The sequence below is a fragment of the Calliphora vicina genome, chromosome 2, assembly GCF_958450345.1.
Source record: "Calliphora vicina chromosome 2, idCalVici1.1, whole genome shotgun sequence".
Lineage (NCBI taxonomy): Eukaryota > Metazoa > Arthropoda > Insecta > Diptera > Calliphoridae > Calliphora > Calliphora vicina.
This window is the reverse complement of record NC_088781.1, coordinates 80,837,048-80,854,601: the sequence shown is the minus strand read 5'-3', so window position 1 is coordinate 80,854,601 and position 17,554 is coordinate 80,837,048. Positions and strand designations below refer to the sequence as shown.

Sequence of the window (17,554 nt, the reverse complement as noted above, 5' to 3'; positions counted from 1 at the left end):
CTGGGTGGAGATGTTTATGGTGAGATAATTTTACCCGATGAAAAGAAATTTGAAAATAGTATTTTCTTACAGTACACCCACTTTGGTTGGATTGTATCTGGACCCACTTCTAAATTCGTTTATAGAGACCTCATTAATGCTCATTAGAAGAACAATTAAAGGCCTTCTGGTTTCAAGAAGAATTACTAGAAAAGAGGAAAGAAGAAGAAGAACTTTGTGAATGATATTTTAAAGCAACAACAACAAGAAATAACACGGGTCGATACAAAGTTTCTTTGCCGTTTAAAAATATAATTAAAGGTGAACAAATGCCAATATTTAGTATGACTGATTATAGCGCACTTTCACGATTGAAAAATATGGAAGCAAAATGTAAACAAAATCCTAAATTTGGGGACGCTTATTATAAATTTATGACTGAATATGAAAACTTAGATCACATGAAAGCGGTTGGTGTATATCCCAATGATTTGGAAAGAAATTGCTACTTTTTACCACACCATGGAGTTTGGAGGGAAAGTAGTTCCAAAACGAAATTAAGAGTGGTGTTTGACGGTAGCGCTAAAAATTGTACAAAATCTTCATTAAATGATGAATTGGCTGCAGGGCCAGCACTTCAAAATGATTTACCTACTACTGTTATACGTTGGAGACGTTTTAATGTTGGCTTTCGATCAGACTTAGAAAAAATGTTTCGCCAAATTAATGTTATAAATCAATATCTACAAATTATCGACAGTTACCTACGGTACAACTTCTGCCCCTTTTCTGTCTATGAGAGTACTACATCAATTAGCAGAAGATGAGATTGAAAATTATCCAACAGCAAGTAAAGTGCTCACCTCTGATACTTACGTTGATGATATAATTTCAGGTGCTGATAATTACGATGAAGCTATTCTGCTACAACAACAGTTGTCCAAAATGTTAAAAAAGGGCGGTTTTACGCTAAGAAAGTGGATCTCTAATGACAGACAATTTATTAGTAGTATACCTATTGAATATAGAGAGATTAAGGACGTATTTGAAATAGATAAAACCGACAGTGTTAAAGCTCTAGGTCTGGAATGGAATGTCACCACAGACTCGTTCTCTTTTAAAGTTAACTTTAAGCGTAATGATACAGTAACCAAAACAAGTATACTTTCTGATGCTGCAAAATTATATGATCCGTTAGGGTGGCTGTCCCCATAAACAATTAAGGCAAAGATAATGTTTCAAAGCCTGTGGTTGTTAGGAGTAGACTGGAATGACCCCCTTCCCCATCATATAGTATCCGAGTGGCTAACATATATGGAAAATTTAAAAGGATTAGAAATTATTAAAATACCTAGATGGATCGGATTAGTTAAAACAGCTAAACTTGAGCTACACGCATTTAGTGATGCGTCCACATTAGCGTTTTCAGTCGTAGTTTATTCTAAAGTTACTGATGTTGAAGGTAATTCCGTAATAAGTCTCCTACAAGCTAAAACAAAAGTAAGTCCTCTTAAAAGACTATATATTCCAAGGCTAGAATTATGTGGCGCTACACTTTTAGTCAAGTTATTTAATAAAATCCACACAAAATTTGAACATAAAATTGATAATATCACTTATTGGACTGACAATACAACCGTTTTATGCTGGATAAGAGGTCAATCTTCGAAATGGACAGTTTACGTTGGTAATAGATTGGCTGATATTCAAAGGTTTTCAAGCGCAGAGCAGTGGAAATATATAGCATCCAATGAAAATCCTGCCGATTGTGCGTCCAGAGGCATACTCCCAAGCGATCTTGCTAAAAATGATATGTGGTGGACGGGCCCTAAATGGTTGAAAGAGAACATACAAAACTGGCCAATACAACCCTCGTTAAATTATGAAACTACTGAGGAAATATCTAAGTCATATTTAACATATAAATGCTTCAACTAATACAACTGTTAAAATTAAATATCCATATATATTTCAACTCTATTCGTCTTTAGAAAAACTTGTTAGAATAACCTCTTATATTTATCGATTTCAATATAACATAATGATTCAAAAACGACATAAACAAAATCAAGCATTAGATAAATGTAAGATGACTGGTTTTCTCACCACAACTGAACAAAGAGCTTCACTTCAAAAACTTATTGTAATATCTCAAAATGTTGATTTTTTGGACGAAATAAGTGATTTACAAAAATATGGAAAGCTATCGGTCAATAATCACCTTTCACGCTTGTGTCCATTTATTGACTCTGAGAATATATTACGTGTGGGAGGACGGTTACAAAATTCTAATTTGGATTATTCTTCAAAACATCCAATTTTGCTTAAAAAACAAAACCCAATGTCAACTCTTATATTTACAGATGCGCATATAAAAACCTTGCATGGGTCTCTTTTACAGATGCAATCGTACGTAGCGAGAAAGTACTGGATTTTATATGGTAGAAATTTGGCAAAAATGGTAATACGATGTTGCACAAAGTGTTTCAAATATAACGCTAAAGCATCACAACAAATGATGGGTAACCTGCCTACTGTACGTTTAACGCCTACTCGTCCATTTAAACATAGCGGCGTCGATTATGCAGGACCCATAATTATCAAACAGTCAACTGTGAGAAATGCGGTTACAACGAAAGGGTACATATGTCTCTTTATTTGTATGGTAACAAAGGCATTACACTTATAAGCCGTTACGAGTCTGTCAACGGAAGCATTCTTGGCTGCATTCCGCAGATTTTCATCTCGTCGTGGAAAATATACAGATCTGTACTCTGATTGCGGTACGAATTTCATTATTGCAAATAAAAAACTGCAGATTTTATATAACCGAAATAAGTCGTCGCTACCAGAGGAATTGCTAAAAATACTGCCTACTGATGGAACTCAGTGGCACTTTATACCACCAGCTACACCAAATTTCGGCGGTCTTTGGGAAGCCGGCGTTAAGTCGACAAAGTACCATCTTAAACGTTTACTAGATTGCAAGGTTGTTACTTATGAAGAATTAAGCACTTTTCTGGCTCAAATAGAAAGTTGTCTAAACTCTAGACCTCAGTGTCCAATAAACAATGATCCAACTAATGCTTTGACACCATCTCATTTTCTAATCGGAGAAGCAACAAACTGTATACCAGAGAAAAATTTATTAGACTGCAACGTTAATCGACTCACAAGATGGAAGGCAATTGAAAAGCTTAAACAACATTTTTGGCACCGTTGGAGAAATGAATGGTTGTGTCGTTTACAATCTAGGCCTAAGTGGTTGAAACCAAAAAGAAATACTAAAGTGGGTGATCTTGTACTTATTATTGATGAACGCTGCCCACCTGGAACATGGCCGTTAGCTCGCGTGAAGGAAGTGCATCCTGGTGCAGATGGTATCGTACGAGTGGTTACTATACAATCCCATGGAAAAATCTTTAAGCGACCCGTTTCAAAAATTGCATTTTTGCCGTCAGATGAAGATTATGAGAAGCTAAGAAATAACTCTGACTGAAGAACAGTTGTTCTTGGAGGGGGAAAATGTTGGAGAATCAGTATTTTATTTTATTTATTTTAACTTATAATTATAAATTTCCTATTGGGGTTTCTAAAATGTAACACTTATCATTAAACTCACATTTGCTATCTCTTTATCTCAATATTAAAATATAACCAGTATTTTTAAGCTGCTGTTAATTTATGTAATGTACATTTTGTTAATTACATTGTTCATGCTCATTTTATTTTTTGTATTAATTATATATTTCTTCTTTTATCTACTTACTTCTGTACTTAAGTATAATAACGGTTTTTATTTACACTGATTTTGGAATTTTTGGTACATATTAACTACGACTTAAAATTATATTACTATTCTTGATACTCTGTTAAAAAACATTAAAACTGAGAACATTATAATATCATCTGCCTTGCTGCGTAATTAAGTCTAGAGCCGAGCTGCTTAATAATTGAATTTAAGTTTGATAAAGTTTACAGCCAAGCTGCTTATTTAATAAATTTGAATTTAAGTTAAAATCAAAAGTGTAGTTTGATTAATTCTCATACAGGTGTAGTATATTTAATATATTTAATATACTTACTTAATTATTTATGAACCTATGTAACAATGTGTTGAGCTAAGGTTTATTTTATGAACCTATGTAACTATGTGTTCCCGTAATTTAATGTTAGTTTCTTTTTGGAAAATTATATTTAATTGGAAACCTATTGGAAATGTAGTTTGTAAGCAACACAGAATTAAATAGTCACACAATGTTTCTTATACACGTTTATAAATTCGCAGAAATACAGGCACGCTTTATAATGTACACGAATTCACTTGAAAAACACAGCACTCAGTTGATGTTTGTTCGAAAAGCGTCTCTGATAAACTAGCTAACGACTGCAACCTCTGCCACTATTTATAACACTGCCATCTGCACTCTAGATTTCTCTTTAACTGTCTAGAGGTTTTTAATACATACGCCATCTGTGGTGTACTTTCTATAATGTTCTTTAACTGAATATTCGAATTCGAATATACAGTCGCAGCAAACAGCGTTGCCAACTTACGATCAATGGTCAACTGAAAGCTTTTATTCAATGTTAATAATGCCCACAGATATGTTACAGTTTGCTATTACAGCACTGTTATTTGAAAGCATTAGGCTACTTTCAAAACGTTATATTTGAATTCAAGTACAATTTCGTAACACTGCCTCCCACCCGTTCGTCCCGAATAGGCATATATTCACTTCCCCCATAGGCAGATAGTCGTTCTATGTACATCTATTTTACATTCATTTTAGATCTCGGGCTCTTTTCTTTCTGTGTTCTGTACACCACGTCGTTTAATTTCTTAATCACCTTGTATGGTCCATCCCAATGGGTTTGTAGTTTGGGAGACAGTTCTTTCTTGCGTTGTGGGTTATACAGCAGTACAAGTTGGCCTTCATTAAATCCCTCAGAATTCGCTGCTCGATCGTATCTGGCTTTCATTTTGTCGCTGGTCATTTTTATTCGTCTGCGTACGAATTCGTGAAGTTCGTTAAGGTCTTGGGAAGTGTTTTCATTATTTGATGAGGGCTTAATACCGAATTCTAAATCACCAGGCAACTTGAGTTCTGTCCCGAAGACAATTTTTGCAGGTGTTCGAGAGGTCGAGTCATGAACAGCTGACCTGTATGCCAATAGAAATTTTGGTATGTGTTCATTAGGGTGGGTCACCCGTGTATGAAGAAATTTTTTGTTTAAGTTTTTTTATGGGCACGGTGACATAAATGTGCCATATTATAAATATTTTCATGTCACCAAGTTTGGCTGCAATCGGAAATAATTTTCTGCCTCCGGTTTCATGTTGAATTTTTCAAAAATGTAATTGAAAATGACAATAGAGCATGATAAGCATGTTTATTCTAGGTAACTGTATTTATTTGTAGAAATAGAAATAAATTATAATTACATATAACATATTAAATATTTAGAGAAAAAAAGTATTACAAAAATGTTCACAGAAGTGAAAGAAAGAATAATCAAAATAATAATGAAGTGTTCATATAGCGACAAAATTATTTTTGCTATCAAATTTTGGTATTAATTTTCTTGATTCTACTGTTGTTTTGTTGCACAAAGTTGATGTTGCTTTACACTACTTTGACTGCTCTCTTTACCGCTTGAGTATGACAGGGGCTGAAATAGCTCAATTCCTCCGTTTTTTCCTTCTTCAATAAACAGAAGAAGATTTTTTTCATCTTCAGATTTTATTATAGGTGATTCAGTAATATTTTCACCCCATTTCAAAAGGTCATAGTATGACGTAGCATTAAAATTTATCGTTGGTATCTGAAACAGCCGTAATTTATTTGACGATGTGAATCTACTTTTCAAAATTCGATGGACAGCTAATTCACGAATATGTTGTTGGGGATATATTAACTTTACAATTAATAAGTTTTCAGGATCTGCTAAATAACCGTTTCTTTGAATCACTGGGCCGACAAACCTTCAAAGTTGTTGGTAAATATCTGCTAAGTTTGATTAGTTCAAAAGGTGTCGAGGTCCGTCTTTACAGCTGGGAAGAGGTTTTATAGAAAACCACACTGGAGCGTAAACCTTTACAATATATATTGCAAGAGTTGTTAGATTTGTTCTCAACTGAAATATAAAGATGAAGGTCTACACTTATATCTTCAACGCAAAGCTCTGGTAAGTTCGTGAGAATTGGTTGAAACTTCACTGTTAGCCTTTTTTAAAGTTTTCACGTTTTTTGCAAATTTCTCCTAAAAATGTTTGTGGCCTTGATGTCCCACCATCAATATGTTGAAACAGGTGTCTGAATGACAGTTCATTCAGGTTTTCTAATAAACTTAATATACAATTAAAAAATTTAGTGATACAAGAATGCAAGAAAAAGATTTTAAATATAATTGTTCTGTTTCTTCACAATCTGACTGATCATATTCAAGTTCAGATGCTCTGTTCAATATAAGTATCTGACTACTTATAGCCATTTGTGTAACCGTTCTCTGGTATGTTGTCAAAATTCGTTCTCTTGCAGGTATTTTTTGTTTTTTAATGCAAGTACATTTCCGAAAATCTTTGCACTTACATGCCGAAATATCAAACAAAGTCTTGCTTTCACAAAGGATATTTTCCAACTTTTCTTTAAGAATTTTCGGGTGAGACTTTATAAGATTTTTACATTTTAAATTATATGTTCGTATCATAACCTTCATTCGTCTAACAGATACTGAAGGTATTGGCGATTTTCCCATATTTATATCAGTTTTCCAATAACGATTGCTTATATTTCTTTATATGTTGGCTCTTTTTTAGTTTCCCTCTTATATTTAATGCTATGTATGGTCCACTCATAAAATTTCATAAGATCTGCATAGGTTGGCAATATATTATTTTTTAAATCACACAAAACACCAAAATAAGGGACACTTCCAACTATTCCACTTCTCAGATTATGAAAACCTAATAAATAATACCACTTTTTCCTTAATCTATCGAAATATGTGGAAAGCTCGATTTTTAGGGTATTTGTATAAAAAAAAGTAATATCGAAACACGTGTTCTGCTGAAATGTAACAGTAAGAATCCGGATTTGAATGGTAAAATTTTATATTGGTATCAGTAGTTAATATTATTTCCCATAAAAATGTATTATTAATGTGATGTAAAAAATTTACTCTTTCCAAAAATTCAATCTCGATCCGGAGGCAGTAAAACTTCAAACAATGCAATAAAATTTTAGATACATATTAGCTACACCATTTGGCACATTTTTATCTCTGAGCCTTTCAAAAATTTAAGAGAAAAAAAATTGTGAGCCACCCTAGTGTTCATCCTAGTCCTTCTGGCCACTGACCACTTTTCTTAAATATTCCTCCAGGGTGCGATTGAATCTTTCGACCATGCCATCAGATTGAGGATGCAGTGGCGTTGTTCTGGTTTTTCTTATTCCGTATAAATCGCACATTTCCTTGAATACGGCGGATTCAAAATTTCTACCCTAGCTACACACCCAGTTGTTTACAAATACGCTTATAACCGTTTTGGCTTCCTGATTGAGTATTGCATATACCTCTGGCCATTAGCTGAAATAATCCATAACCACTAAAACATAACGGTTTCCAGCATCACTGACAGGGAAAGAGCTACCATCGCAATCCGCTCAAATGGCGCACCTGAGTTATACTGCTGAAGTTGTCCACGACTTCTTCTTACTGGGCCCTTCGCTGCTATGCATTGTGGACAATTGGCTACCCAATCGGCTACTGCTTGCTGACAACCCACCCAATAAAAATGTTGTTTTAGCTTCTCTAAGGTTTTTGTCACACCAAGATGACCACCACTGGTACCGTCATGAAACTCTTTCATTACTTCGTTTATTTTAGAGGATGGTACAACAATTAGATTTGTCACTGTTTTACCGTCAGCACTTTCCCATATGCGGTATAAGCAGCCATTTAACAATTGTAGACTATTCCATAGGGCCCGATATGATTTCATAAGTGGACTTTCGGCCGATATTTCATTGCGGGTTGGCCTTCTTTTGCCGATATTATTTTTGACAGTATGGGGTCATTTCTCTGCGATACAGACCAATCTGCTCTTGACTCTATATGCATTAGTCGAACGTCAATGACACATTCCTTTCTCTCGGCTTTTGCGCAATGCTTGCATTCTACGTTGCAAGGCCGTCTTGAGAGCGCGTCCGCATTGCCGTGTTTCAAACCCTTCCGGTGCTCGATGCTAAAGTCATAGCTCTGAAGCCGCTCAATCCAACGAGCCAGTTGCCCTTCAGGTTATTTAAATTGCAAAAACCACCTGAGGGCAGAATGATCGGTTCTCAGTTGGAAGTGCTAACCATACAAATACTTGTGGAAATGTTTCCCACACTCTAATACTGCCAGGAGTTCACGTCGCGTTACGTGAACTCTCAGGCTTGGAAAGTATTCGGCTGTAGTAGCCTATGACCTTTTCCGTCCCGTTGATCTCCTGCGAAAGCACACCGCCTATTCCGTATCCACTCACATCGCTGTCTAGCATAAACTTCGCCTGGGATGGGATATGCCAAAATTGGTGCTGTACACAACAATTTCTTTAACTGAAGGAATGCCTGTTCTTGAGATTCACTCCACAGGAACGCTCGCGACTTCTGCGTTAGCTCATGTAGGCTTACGGCAACACTGGCAAAATTCGGTACAAATCGTCGGTAGTACGTGCAAAGGCCTAGAAAACTGCGCAATTCGTGTAGATTTCTCGGACAAGGCCAGTCCTTTACGGCTCGTATTTTATCCTCATATGTTGATATGTCGTCTGCTGTTACGCGATGCCGTAAATACTTAACTTCTTTCTGGAACAATGCACATTTCTTTACGCTAAGTTTTAGTCCAGCCGCAGCTATTCGTTTAAGGACTTCTTCATCAAGGTATTTCAAGTGTTCATGAAAGACTTCCCCATGACAATTATGTCATCGAGGTACACCATGCATGTCTTCCAGTGAAGTCCTTTCAACACATGTTCCATTAAACGCTCGAATGTGGCTAGAGCATTGCAAAGTCCAAAGGGCATCACATTAAACTGCCATAATCCATCACTAGCACTAAACGCGGTTTTCTCTTTGTCTTTTTCTGCAATCTCTACCTGGCAATAACCACTTTGCAAGTCCAATGTGGAGAACCATTTTGTTCCAGCTAATGTGTCCAGGGTGTCGTCAATTCTTGGTAGCGGGTAGCTGTCTTTCTTGGTAACGTCGTTCAGCTTTCTATAATCGACGCAAAACCTAGTGCTGCCTTTCTTTTTAACTAACACAACAGGCGAGCTCCAAGGACTTGAAGATGGTTGGATTACTCCATCCCGCTCCATTTCGTTAACCAGCTCCTTCACCTCACTTCGTTTTGCTAGAGGAATACTTCTGGGCGCCTGCTTTATGGGCCTCGCTTCGCCAGTATTTATTTGATGCTTTACAATTGCCGTTCTACCTTGGCTTTGACTTTTTAAGGCGAAGACCGAGGTATGTTTCTTCAGAAGCTGTTTGGCCTTAATTCTGTCGGGCGGCGCTAATCCTCCTACCAATTTCCCTACATATTCCGCTAGTAGCTCGTGTTCCTTGTGGATTTATTGAGATGTTCCGGGTTTTTCTCGCAATTGATAACTGCCTCTGCTGAATTGCATCGACCTATTTCGGAATTTGGCTTAACGACTTTTTCATAGCTGGACAGGTTAAGCACTCTTACAGGAACTATTTTGTTGTTGCAGAGTTTAACGAGGGCTTTTGCTGTTATAAGATCACTTTTTATTTCTGCTGGTTCTACCACCCACAAACTGTTGTCCTCACAATCTCCCTCCATACGGGCCCATACTAAAGTTTCTGACTGTGGTGGTAGTCTCTGATGCTCGACGGTAACTAGCTTTCTTACTTGAGTCCTATTTTCATATCCGACGTCAAGGGGTATTTCCACATTTCGCCCAAACATAACTTTTTGTCCCATATCCAAAGTAATGCCGTGAGTAATCATGAAATCAGCACCAATGATTACTTCGTCCATAATATCGGCAACAATAAATACATGATTGACGCTAACATTGGCAATGGTTACTTTCACATTTACTTTACCATAGACAGTGGCTGGCTCCCCAGTAGCTGTGCGCAGACTTACCCCACATAATGGTTCAATTGTGTTCTTGACTAAATCGGGCTTGACGATGGACTGCGACGCTCCTGTGTCTATAGTAAAAATGAGCTTCTGACCGTTGATGTATCCACTAGCCGTAAGATTGCTATTTTTCTGCTGCATTACTGATATGGAGATTGTGGGGCCCTCAGATGTGGGAGCTAGCTCTTGCCCCATAGTGCTAGCTCGTTTTAGTTTAAAGGTGATTCTTGTGACGATTGATGATTTGACGGCTGGTTGTTTCTTGGAGGCGAAACAGATCTGGTTCGTTTTCTCGGTGCTTTACAGTTTCGCTGAATATGACCAGATTTACCGCAATTATTTACAAACATACCTTCTGCTTGAATGACAATAATTATTTTGTACATGACGACAAATTATACCACCAGACATATGGTATGCCAATGGGAAACCCTTTATCACCGACAGTTGCTGATATAATATTGGACTGCCTACTGGATCAAACATTAGCGGAGCTACAGGAGAGAAATATTAAAATAAAACTCATCACAAAATATGTCGATGATTTATTTGCTATAATAAGATATGAGGATGAGGACATGATACTAAAGACATTTAACTCATATCACAACAAGTTGAAATTTACGCTGGAGAGAGAAACGGACAACTCTATACCATACCTTGATATGAGAATACATAGGAATAACCAGAGGATAATGACAGATTGGTATATGAAACCAATTGCATCTGGACGATTATTGAATTTCCACTCAACACAACCCATGAGACAAAAGATGAATACAGCGATGAATCTAATTAACAAAGTTATGAAGATGAGTGACCGACAATTTGAAATAGGAAATATGGCGAAAATTAAGATTATACTGAGGAAAAATGACTTTCCAAATGATCTAGTGGATAAACTGATAATTAAGGTTAAAAATGGGAGTAATTATAATTCTTCACGGGAAAATGACAAAGAGGACACATCTGGCAACGCCAAATATTACAGTATACCTTTTATCCCAAGACTAACTGAGAACAACAAATTGAGAGAGATGATAAAAGACCAACAAATAATATTTGCACATAAAACGGACACAAACCAAACTTTGAAAGAGTGAAGATTTTAGATAAGGAAAAAAGGGAAAATAAGAGATATACGTTGGAGAACTTGAGAATACAGCAAAAATCAAAAAGTGCAATAAATGCAAAAGAGGATAAAAATAATACAAATGCAAACTACACCATTGCAATATTTTAGTAATAACAACAACTGTGATCGAATAAGACAAATTTACTGTGATATTTTATTTATTTTTGCATACATTTATTTTAATATTTTTAAGTTTTGTGTTGTGTTGTCCACTTATACAAAAAACTGTGATATATTTTATAAATGATGTAAACTTGACAAAAAATATTATATGTAAGTAAATTTGTTGAATATGTAGATTATAATTATTGTTGTTATTGACCAGAATTTTTCCTTTTGTATATTTATAATGTTACCAGATTAAAATAAAATTCAATCCCTGAAGAAGTTGGAAATAATACCAACGAAACGTCGGATTATATTGAAAATGATATAAATAATCTTTTATTTACATCAAATCACTGACCTTGAAAGCCTTAATATAGGAAACTATATTACTATCTATATATCATTTTACTCTGACTTTGCTATGCTTATCATTAAACGCCTCCAACACCTTTTTTAATTCGTCGACTATATTTCTCTCGTCTTCAGCAACAACCTCGATATTGCGCACGTTGCATATTCGCGGTTTTGAAATTATTTTCGCCGTTTCTTGCGCCAGTGCAAATGAGACTGTTTCAGCAAATGATGGTTTAGGTGTAGCACAAAGCGCATGTTTTATTTCAGGATCGCGAATGCCATTGACGAATGCCTCTATCTTGATATGGTCCAAAAATGGATTGTTTTCCCCTGGATAAGTGAGCTGTAGCTCGATTTTCAACGCAAAATCTTGTAGTGTCTCATTAGCCTTCTGCACTGTACCACGCAATTCCATTCGGTATAATTCTTTTTTATGTTCGCCATCATACTTACGTTGTAGCGCCATTATGTCATTATAACAATTTCTGTTGCTCGCTGGCATGCTTTCAATAACTACCGCTGCATTTCCTTTTAAGGCCAAAATCAACTCGATAGCTTTTTTTGCCGTCCACTCTGCTGTTTATAACTTCCGATATTTGCTGAAGCTTCTCGTCTGTCGCTCTAGAAGTTTCTTGAAATTTCATTTCCATTATTTTATTTTCTTTATTAACTTCAGCAAGAAGTTTCTCGTTGTTTACTTTTGAAGTTTTTTGAAGTTTCATTTCCATTATTTTATTTTCTTCTTTAACTTCAGCAAGAAGTTTCTCGTTATTTACTTTTGAAGTTTCATTTCCATTATTTTATTTTCTTCTTTAACTCCAGCAAATTGTGCCATCATTGCAGCAAACATTGTGCTTAAATCCATGCTGCTTATTGTTGCACGGGTAGAAACTTCCATTTCTTCTTTATACTCGAATTCGTAAGCTCCAATGTCAATATCACGCCGCTTGAATTCATCTATCAGCCTCTTTTGCAATTCCGCCTTATTGCCAGCTGTAGGTAACTCCAACTTACTCAATTCTTTCTTGAGTTGTTCAACTTTTAGTTCCTCAAACTTCATGCTTATTATTTTGCAATCCCACTTCTGACACCAATTGTTTCGTTTTAACCTATTCAAAACGTTTGTTTATTTCCTTTAAATAAACCGGATACTTTTGATTGCAAATCAAAGCCGTTTAGTAGTTTAAAGATTGTAACAACTCTTTATTTATTTAAAATGTACAACAACCACAGAATTAAATAGTCACACAATTACCCAATTCACAATTGATGTTTTAGTGTTGTAGCGTTATATGTCGTAAATATTTTTCAAACTAATTTTTCGAAACAAAACATCAATAAAAAAAATTACGACATACAACGATACAACACCAATTGTGAATTGGACAAATGTTTTTTATACACGTTTATAAATTCGCAGAAATACAGGCACACTTTATAATGTACACGTATTCAATTGAAAAACACAGCACTCAGTTGATGTTTGTTCGAAAAGCGTCTCTGATAAACTAACTAACGACTGCAACCTCTGCCACTATTTATAACACTGCCATCAGCACTCTAGATTTCTCTTTAACTGTCTAGAGCATTGGTAGGCAAAAAGAGGCATTTATTTTGTGTGCTTTTTTGGGTAAAAAATAAAATATCTACAACAACATCAGGCAACTGAATCAAATGTGTGTATTTTAACGCTCTATTACGCTCTTTTGTTCACATTCGGGTTGTTCGACGAAAATCATCGTAACCTGAACAATATGAACGCCTACCATGGGTCTAGAGGTTTCTAATACATACGCCATCTGTGGTGTACTTTCTACAATGTTCTTTAACTGAATATTCGAATTCGAATATACAGTCGCAGCAAACAGCGTTGCCAACTTACGATCAATGGTCAACTGAAAGCTTTTATTCAATGTTAATAATGCCCACAGATATGTTACAGTTTGCTATTACAGCACTGTTATTTGAAAGCATTAGGCTTTCAAATCAGCCGTTAAAATCGTTATATTTGAATTCAAGTACAATTTCGTAACACTATATTTGTAAAAATATCAAAGCTTAAACAAAACACCAACAATAAACCATGATTTATCTTTTCTTACATTTCCTTACTACAATTGGTTGGTTTCTTGCCGACACAACCTGTAGTATGTAAGTGAGTAAAGAAAAAACAAAAAAAATAAAAACAACTTGCTTTATTGTTTTCGCAAGAAAATCAAAATAAAGCGAGTTGCCAGTTTAGTCTTAATGCACAAGCAACTTGCAAATTTATCGTTAAAAGGTTATTCGGGAATACAAAATTAGTATCTTATGTTTTTAGAAATTCTTAAAAAAGTATGTAGGTTAATTCTAAGCGAGTTGTTAAGTTTTCTCTAATTTATTTGCCTCGTAAAAAACACGTAAAAACATAAGGTAGACATGTTATATATCAATGGATAGAGGATTATGTCTACTTTTCAAAAATGTATATAACTTTGATGTATATAACTTTTGAATATTTGCAAATTTTGAAAATTTAATTTTCAAATGCGAATATCTCCTTAGCTATAAGAGATAATTGATAGTTTTATGTAGTGCTCGACGAGGAGATTCTGTATGTGTAATTTTTTTTTTGAATCGGAACACAAACGAAGAAATAGGATAATTTTAAAAATTGAACATACCCGAGGTGTCCTACTTTAGGGATCCCTGGTCCCGCTCGTGGTGGGGTCATGAGGTCCGAGTTCAAAACTTAAACTCGACAGCACTTCCTTCATTCAAATCGGACTAAGGGTTTAGAAGTTACAGATTTATTTCCCTATTTTTTTTCTCATACCACTGTGCGCCGGTACAAAACAAAGCAGGCAAAAATCCTTTAAACACCTCACAATTTTTGATAGGAAGATACATTACCATTACACGATATATAAGCGAAAAACTGTAAAAACAACCTTTAAACCTTTTAATTTTATTAACAAAATTAATTAATTGGAATAACAAAATAAATTGAATCAAACTATTTTCATGTAGAAATGTTCAGATAAATTGTCGTGTCTTAAAATAGGCATGACATATTTTTTTAATATTTCTTCTAAAATCACATTTAATATTTCGCTTTCACATTTTCACATGTGGGTGTGAAACACGTGTAGTGCGATTCACTATTAATTGTTAACGATAATCGCATTGTTAATATTTCAGTAACATTTTAAACGATATTCTATCATGAAGTGAGTAAACTTTTGTTGTTATCTAAACGATTATCGACAAGACAAATACTTATGATTTAGTAAACAACACGAAAATAATAGTCGTTTGTTATTTTCGTGTTGATTACTAAATCGATAATTGTCGGCTTCAGCTGAGATGCGCGTTCTTTGGCAACAATATCATTGATCATTATTAAACAATATAGTAAGGCATTTATGAATTAATAATAATGTTCCAATCATTTACACTTTTTATTTCACTTTTGTTGTGTAAAATTTAGATTTTTGTATATCTGTTTTTTATTCCTCTTTTTTACGTTACTGCAAACAACAAAAATTGTTGACTAATTTTGCGATTGTCAGATCGTTAAAAGTTAGTGTATCGCACTACTGATAGATTACATTTTTGATAATAACTTTGTATGATGTACTTTTTTTGAAATATTGTTTAAGGTAATTTTTAATATTTATGAAATATTATGATTATTAAAAGTGAGTAATTTTTTTATTTTTTTACTTTTAGCCAAAAATATGTACTTTGCAAACTGGATCTCAAAGAGATATGTCATGTTCAAATTGTGGGACCCTAACAACAACTATATGGAGACGAAGTATACGTGGTGAAATCGTTTGTAATGCATGTGGCTTGTACTTTAAATTGCATGGAGTAAATAGACCTCATTCCATGAGAAGAGATACAATTCATACCAGACGCAGGCGTCCAAGGGACTCTGACAAATTAGATAAAAAAAATGAGTTCTAAATATGTATTTTAAATGTTTTACCTAACTCTAAAATAAAGCAATGTGTAAATTACTTCTTACATTACTAAAAAAATAGGAATCATACAAGCTTTTTAAAACATTGAGGTATATGTTCGTGAAACACTGCTCAAAAAAAATAGATTTAGAGAATTTTAAACATAACTCTCCGACATGTTAAGGAGCGTTTACAAATCAGTTTTCTGTATTTGTAAACATTTTGATTTTAAATATTTGTTATACAGTCTTTATGAAACCGCGATCGCAATCACACGTTATTTTCTTCTAAAGACATTCTTTTCTTTTAAAACAAACAATTTTAAATAGTTCCAAAAAAAAACAAAACCGAATGTGAATCTCCAAAAACAACTAGTGTGTTATTTAAAAACCAAAACATTCCATAATTAATGTGTTACAAAAAAAGTTTTGCAAAACACTAAATTGAAAAATATTTCAAACAAAAACAATTTCATATAAAACCAAGTGTACACACTGCACAGTGTTATTACATTCATGTGTGTACAAACAATAATACAACACCAGCATGGATACTGGTGAATAGGGTTGCCAGCCGGGCTGGACTTGGCTGGATTGTCCAGCTTTTTTGATGCCTGTACAGTTTCAAGCTAAAATTGAATTTGTCCAGCTAAATAGAATCTTTCGACAATAATATCCATCAATTAATATTTACTACTACTATATAGTACACAGTAATAACTTATGCAAAAACGTGTATTTTATTATGTATTTTTTGAAGAAAGGAACAAAATAAATACCAAAAAGTTTTCTGGGAATACGTGTCATATGGAATTTCTGATAATGATGCCAATGAAGAAGAATGTAAACGTGAAGAATTATTAGAAGAATTTTTATATTTTATGCAAAACATAATGCAGGAATTTACAACTCTTGATAATGACCCTTGTACATTTTTAGAGTTACACGATATAATGACCGTACTTAATATAAATTTTAATACATAACAAATGAAAAGCGTAAAAGTCCAATTTTCATCTTTTATTTTTAAAGTTTTTTTTTAAAAAAAAATTTGAGTTATTTTGAAACAACTGTTTTACGGTAGGTCGTAGAACTTTAGTACCTCTAATTCACACATTTTTATACCGATTTAAATTTTAAACATTTACGGAAAGGCAAAAAATTAACCTTTCATAAAATGTATGCATAAATTAATTTTAAAGCGTAATCAGTTTTTTTCTAAACCCATTAAAAAATTATACTTGTCGTTGTGTTGCTGAATATCACTGAAAACGGTTTTTTGGAATAAATTCTAAATTTGAGGGTGTTTCTGAAATTTTTTACACAATTTGTATGTTCTCATCAAGACCCACGCTAGGTCGTTTTCCAAGTTCTTTTCACTGTAGCATCGTGTAATATATATATATATATATATATATATATATATATATATATATATATATATATATATATATATATATATATATATATATATATATATATATATATATATATATATATATATTACACGATGCTACAGTGAAAAGAACTTGGAAAACGACCTAGCGTGGGTCTTGATGAGAACATACAAATTGTGTAAAAAATATATATATATATATATATATATATATATATATATATATATATATATATGGGGCATTTCATGTCAAGTGAACCAACTTTTGAAATCGATGTCTTCCGATCGGGATGAAATTTGCACCAAGGTTAGCTCTATTGGATAGTAACTCAGACACAATTTTTCAACAACATCGGTCGAGAACTCTCTGAGTTATAGGGGGTAAAATTTTGACAATTTGGTCAAACAGGGGTTTGTTCTTATCCATGTAACTTATTACCTATTGTTCTTAGCAAAATGTGTCCCAAATAGTATAGATAGCT

The 17,554-nt window shown here is 34.1% G+C and overlaps 1 protein-coding gene across 1 annotated transcript in view; it reads left to right on the top strand.

Annotated features, from left to right (window-relative positions):
- LOC135950599 (transcription factor GATA-6-like) overlaps positions 1-15,761 on the top strand; it is a 205,333-nt gene extending 189,572 nt beyond the window's left edge. Inside the window, exon 4 of the mRNA XM_065500132.1 lies at positions 15,442-15,761. Within this exon, the coding sequence (XP_065356204.1) occupies positions 15,442-15,681 (240 nt within the window). The 3' untranslated portion in view covers positions 15,682-15,761. The remainder of the gene's footprint in view (positions 1-15,441) is intronic.
- Positions 15,762-17,554: the final 1,793 nt, after the last annotated feature.